The sequence below is a fragment of the Cololabis saira genome, chromosome 12, assembly GCF_033807715.1.
Source record: "Cololabis saira isolate AMF1-May2022 chromosome 12, fColSai1.1, whole genome shotgun sequence".
Lineage (NCBI taxonomy): Eukaryota > Metazoa > Chordata > Actinopteri > Beloniformes > Belonidae > Cololabis > Cololabis saira.
This window is the reverse complement of record NC_084598.1, coordinates 38531062-38537618: the sequence shown is the minus strand read 5'-3', so window position 1 is coordinate 38537618 and position 6557 is coordinate 38531062. Positions and strand designations below refer to the sequence as shown.

The following is a 6557-nucleotide window of genomic DNA, read 5'->3' as shown; positions in this document are numbered from 1 at the left end:
AGGAAGGGAGAAAACAAGGAAAGAAGGAAGGAAGGGAGAAAAAACAAGGAAGGAATGAAGGAAATAAAGAAGGAAGGAAGGGGAAGGGAGGAAGGGAGAAAAGAAGAAAGGAAGGAAGGAAGGGAGAAAACAAGGAAGGAAGGAAGGAAGGAAGGAAGGAAGGAAGGAAGGAAAGAAGGAAGGAAGGGAGAAAAAACAAGGAAGGAATGAAGGAAATAAAGAAGGAAGGAAGAGGAAGGGAGGAAGGGAGAAAAAAAGAAAGGAAGGAAGGAAGGGAGAAAACAAGGAAGGAAGGAAGGAAGGAAGGAAGGAAGGAAGGAAGGGAGAAAACAAGGAAAGAAAGAAGGAAGGGAGAAAACAAGGAAGGAATGAAGGAAATAAAGAAGGAAGGAAGGGAGGAAGGGAGGAAGGGAGAAAAGAAGGAAGGGAGGAAAGAAGGAAGGAAGGAAGGAAGGGAGGGAGGGAGGGAGGGAGGAAAGAAGGAAGGGGGAAAAGAAGGAAGGAAGGAAGGAAGGAAGGAAGGAAGGAAGGAAGGAAGGAAGGAAGGAAGGAAGGAAGGAAGGAAGGAAGGAAGGAAGGAAGGAAGGAAGGAAGGAGAACTAGGTCATTTTGACCCGAAGACAGCACAAGGGTTAATGTCTGCTGAGGTCAACAATGAATTATATTCATCTGGATTCTACTCTACATTTTATTCAATTCACTTTATTTGATAGACAGGGACTGTACATATTAATGGACACAAGTGTGAATATTCATGGTTGTAGCCAGAGGCTAATTTCCACCATTCGTCCCCGCGGCAAATTAATGCCAGACACAGAATCGGACATCAGCAGACAAAGTAGACAAGATATGACATTCATACCAACAAAAACACAACATTAAAAGATACGACAGAACTATATACAAATCATTAAACAATAAAACAAGTTGCAATTGATAAACCAGTAGGTGACCGTAAGGTTAAAGTGCTAAGTGCTTAAGTGCAAGAGTTTGTAAAGTGCTAATGCAGATTACACATCGCCCCATCGCTTCTTAAAGTGCTTTAATTGTAAGATTTATAAAGTGCTAATGCCTATTGCACATTTCCATTATTGCACTTTAAGTGCTTTAATGCTCAGAGTTGTAAAGTGCTGATGCATATTGCACATTTGCCCTATTGCACTTTTCCGGCACACACTGACATGTGTGTGCTGATGTTATTGCACAAGTTGAAATTATAGCATACATATTGGTTATTAATAATGTATGGACCATTGTACATTTGTATACATATTGAAAGTACGTAATGATACAGTAAGGGGTCACGACAGGACTGTTTATCACAAGCAACACCCCCCACAGAGAAGAGAAAAGAAAAAAGAAAAAAAAACCCTTACATTAGAAATACAATTATCAATTACAGTTACAAAGTCGAATTTATTATAATAACCCAATTAATGTTCACACCTCTTTTTATTATTCAAGCCTTATTCAAGACTAAAACTAATAATAATAACGTCCGTCCCGTGTCCTCCCCTGACCCCGTTGTGTCGGTCCAAGCACAAGCCGAAGAGTTGGCTGCTGCTAGTTTCCATTTTCAAAGCGCTGCAACCAGACTCCTCCCTCGGGGGAAGCGAGCAACGCGGCATCAAACCAGCACCTACCTGGATCTGGATCAGTGGGTCAGTTTCCTCCGGCGTTGCAGCCTCTCACAACAAAACACCAAAAAGCTCATTATTCTTTGTCCAAGTGACTAAACACCCGTTTAAACGCTGTAATACGACCCGCAGGCCTCTGCTGATGTAAGGCCTGCACGCCATCAAGCAAATAGCGCTAAAACAGAAGGTAATTATTTCATTAATGATATTTAAATGTTTCTTTGACAGACATGGAAATAAATCTGGTTCAAACAAAACATTACAAAAATGACTTTCTTTGAAGATGGTGCAGCCCCCGAATCTCGCGTTCAGAAGGCACGCCGATTTTTCCCAGTGGCCAGCCGCGGTACTGCAACAAAAAATCCCAGAGAAGCCTCTAAAACTGTTCACAGGACACTCCAGCTGTAATCACAGGCAATTACTGAAAATGTAAATAAAAATGTTTTATAACGGCCAGAAAAGTCAAAGAAAAGTCTCTTTCTGGGCGTGACATCACAGCTGACGTCACAGCCGTGTCCGTGCACTCCATGGATGTATTATATTAATATATATTATGTAATTATATTATATTAATACATTAATAATATATGTATTACTATACATGTAATAATATACATTAATATATTATATTAATATTCGCATCATTGCCCCGGGGCATCATGGGAGGTGACTCAACTGCGCATGCTCTATGGGCCGCATAACGCGGAAGTAAACCCGGAAGTCAGGAACTTTTTCAGCGTATGCGCTGAGTGAGCAAATTGCATTGAAATGAATGGGCGGCCATTTTCGATCTCCCATCCAGTTTTTATTAATAGATCCATGGGATGGTGCTCATGGATGTATTATAAAACTGGATGGGGCGTCAAAAATGGCCGCCCATTCATTTCAATGCATTCTGCTCAGCCAGCGCATAAGCCGAAAAAATCTCTGACTTCCGGGTTTACTTCCGCATACAGCGGCCCATAGAGCATGCACAGTTGAGTCACCTCCCATGATGCTCTGGGGCCTCCCATCATGCCCCGGGGCAATGACGCGAGTATTAATATAATATGTATTAATATAATATCTTAATTAATGTATATTATTACATGTATAGTATTACATATATTATTAATGTATTAATATAATATAATTACATAATATATATTAATATAAACATCCGTGGAATGCACGGACACGGCTGTGACGTCAGCCGTGACGTCACGCCCAGAAAGAGACTTTTCTTTGACTTTTCTGGCCGTTATAAAACATTTTTGACAGATATAAAGTCCATGACTTAAAAATATAGAATACAAAGATTAGTAATAGCCGGTGATTACAGCTGGAGGTGTCCTGTGAACAGTTTTAGAGGCTTCTCTTTGCATGGTATTTTTGGTTGCAGTACCGCGGCTGGTCACTGGAAAAAATCGGCGCGCCTTCTGAGTGGGAGACCCGGGGGCTGATGGTGCTACGGCCCAGAGGCGGGTGCTCCATCTACCACATTTACACACCACAGAAGAAGAACACATGTGGATTTTCCAGTTCTTCTTCGTCTGTGTGTGTGTAAAAATAAAAATTATATTATAAAAAAAAAGCTCCCTTGCAGGGACAAAGTGGTATTACAGGAAGTGCGGGACCATCCTCACTCATTACCTTTGTTGTCTCAGCAGTGGCCTCCTGTGGTCGGGGGTGGAACTGCAACAGAGTCTTGACAAACACTGAATTAACAACAGTTAACTTAGACAGACAGACAGACAGACAGACAGACAGACAGACAGACAGACAGACAGACAGCGTATTTTCTACTATAAGCCACTACGTTTTTCATAGGTCTTGAACCATGCAGCTTATACAAAGGTGCAGCTATTCTGTGGATTTTTCTTCCACCGCTCGGGGCGCTCTAACCGGAATTAGAATCAAAACTAAGACAAAATAAATGCAACGAAGAATACACTACTTCTTCTTTAGCAGATAGAAGTAGGTAGAAGCAGATTTCAAAACAGATATATCAAATAGATAAATAAATACTGGTTATTTTCTCTTGGTTCTGTCCTGTTTTAATCAGCAAAGTTGCTGCCGTGTTAAAAAACACTGTTACGAAAGGATCTATTTACGTACATACATGTACATCATTTACAGTTCAAAATGGTTCTGTACATGTAGTAAATATCTAATCTAACATAAATATCTGCCACTTGCATATCTTTTTTTTTTTAAAATAGAGTGGATGCGGCTTGTATGCCTTTTTTTTTTTTACAATTTTTTTTTAAATAGAGCGGATGCGGCTTATAGTCCAGAAAATACGGTAAACAGACAGACAGACAGACAGAATATTTAATATACAATTGTTGTGTTGAAATTTAAAGAAAAGAGACGTTTGTTCACATATGGACATTTTATTGAAGCTGCTGTTAGTTCATCCTATCAGTTACTATGGTTACCGGGGACAGCAACGCGTCTACGGGACAACAACCAGAGCTGGACTTGGCACACGAGGAAGCTGCAAGCAACGCTAACGTTTATGTACAACATCATAAATCAAATCCTCCGACTCTCCCGAAGTCGACACAGAAACGGGACTGAAGTAATCGAGATCCCAGATCAGCTGATTGTGTTTGATGACGACTCAAACAATCAAAACGACACCAAAACGTACAAAAATGACTAAACTGAAGCTTTTTTCTTTAACAAAAATCTGACAGAGGTTCATTATTATTATTATCTGTTATTGTTTTGTTTTGCGTCTTAAAAGTAAAAACCAACAACATCTGCAATTAAATAAATAAACAAACAATAAATTAAATTGGAAAACAACTAATAAAAGCCGTCAGATGTGGCAGCCGCACCGCCGTTTAAAGGAGACACATCATGATGCAAAAAAAAAAACGTAATTGTGTGTTTTAAGCGACAACACACACACACACACACACACACACACACACACACACACACACACACGCACACACACACACACACACACACACACGCGCACACACACGCACTTTGTTTGAAAGTTGGAAAACATGGTTCTGTTGTATCACAGAGTGACTGTCTGGCTCCGCCCCTGAAACTGGCTGCTATAAAAACAGTTATACGGCGTCTTTGTGGTGATTTCTTTTTCAAAGAAAATCAAACATTTCACCAAAATCTCAGAAAACTGTCAATTTAGGGAAAAAGGGAATAATATGTCTCCTTTAAAACAAGCAAAACATCTTAATTCCTAAAAAAAAAATCAAAGGATCACTTTTAAAGGAACCCTATGTAGTAATTCCATCTCTGGCCACATGGGGGCACGTGCTGGTATTATTGAGCCGGGACGGTCCGACATGTCCTGTAATACCAGTTTGTCCCACTAGAGGAGCTTTATGTTTGCTGCCCCCGTGTGGTCCGTAGTGGCGCCGCTACGTAGAGCGGCTTCAGAAGAGTAAAAAACGTCCTGCTCCGCGGCATCTGCTCACATCTGGCAACCGCTTTGAAACGAGCAACGTAAACGGACACTGAAGCGTAAAATCGGGTCACAGCTAATCTCTTACGTAATCTAAGAAGCGCGACGGAGCTACAAACACTCGTTGTCAAAACCGACGAGGAAACAAATAACTCGTGGGTTTATTTACGTTTAAGTCGGTCGTAGCTCTCTGCTCTGACCCGGAGCGTACCGAACCAATCACAGCAGAGCGGGCGGGGTTTACGCCATGACTTACGCAAGGGTGAAACACCTCCTCTTATTGGCCCCTTCATTCGTCGATACTGCCCCCCTCCTGGAAATCAAAGCCCGATCCAGACGAACCAGAATAATTCTGACTGACCGGGCCGAGTATCACCGTAATATTGTTTTAAAAAGGACGGATCAAATTCTACGTTTTCTGAAGGAGCCTCTTCGTAAAAATGACTTTTCAAAATAAAAAATTTCAAAATAAAAGTCACAACACTCGTGGTCACTACAAAAGGCTCCGACCCGGTCCGCCTGCACATCTGCACCTGGGGTCAGTCTGAGACATAAACGGGGCCCCGTGTGGGCCCGTCACACGGACCCACACGGGTTCTGCAGAACCGCCGTTTCCGGGTCACAAGCCAAACACAAAAGAACCGCTGGAAAGTACCGAAGTGGGACAGTAAGACTTGTCAGGTTGCTGTGGAGAAGATAAAAGTGGACTTGGATCCGCATCCACGAGTCTTCAGGTCCGAACCGGCAGGGCCGGCAGAAAGTTCTGCTCGGCCCGTCCGGAAGACGTAAAAGGGAAAATGAACTCTCTTCAAGCGTCTGGTGGGAGTGTTTTACGCGTTTTCTCTTTACGCGGCCCCTCCGGGGTCCAGTGAGGTCCGGTGAGGACCGGTGAGTCTTTCCTCCTCCGTCCCCTTTTTTCTCAGTTTTCAGAACAATCTCTCTTTTCCTCGGAGGACGGAGGGAAACCTCAGGTCCGGTTTCCGGGTCATAGGTCCGTCACCTTGTTCTCTACGGCGGCGGCGATCTGCTGCAGCCGGTAGCCGAGCTGCATCTTCTGGGCCGTGGAGTCTTCCTCCAGCGCCGTGATGATCTGCAGAGACACCCACAGAAAAACATTCATCGGTGAACTAGGGTTGGGCGATTTTGGACAAAAATAAAATCCCGATTATTTTCTCTGAAAACCCGATTTTCGATTTCGATTTCGATTTTTTTGGTAAAACTCCAAAAGACAATGGAATAAATTGTTTCAAATATTTTATCTTTATTTTTAAAGAAAAATAGCAAACAAATTTCCCTATGGAATGGGAATGAAGTGCAATTGAAAGATACTGTAAATCCTCCTTGAGTTTATTAAAGTGACAAGATTTACAATTTTCTTGACCAAACAAAGATGACTAGACGAGCTCTGTCTGTAATGCAGCCAGCTGCAAAAAAGGAAAATCGATTTTCCGATTTTCCTTCTTTTAACATCGTCTTGATTAATAAATCCGATTTAG

General features: G+C 42.0%; 1 protein-coding gene across 1 annotated transcript in view; it reads right to left on the bottom strand.

Annotated features, from left to right (window-relative positions):
• Window positions 1-5350: 5350 nt before the first annotated feature.
• Window positions 5351-6557, bottom strand: part of plxnb1a (plexin b1a) — a 119485-nt gene continuing 118278 nt past the window's right edge. The window contains exon 38 of the mRNA XM_061736800.1: window positions 5351-6151. Within this exon, the coding sequence (XP_061592784.1) occupies window positions 6047-6151 (105 nt within the window). The 3' untranslated portion in view covers window positions 5351-6046. The remainder of the gene's footprint in view (window positions 6152-6557) is intronic.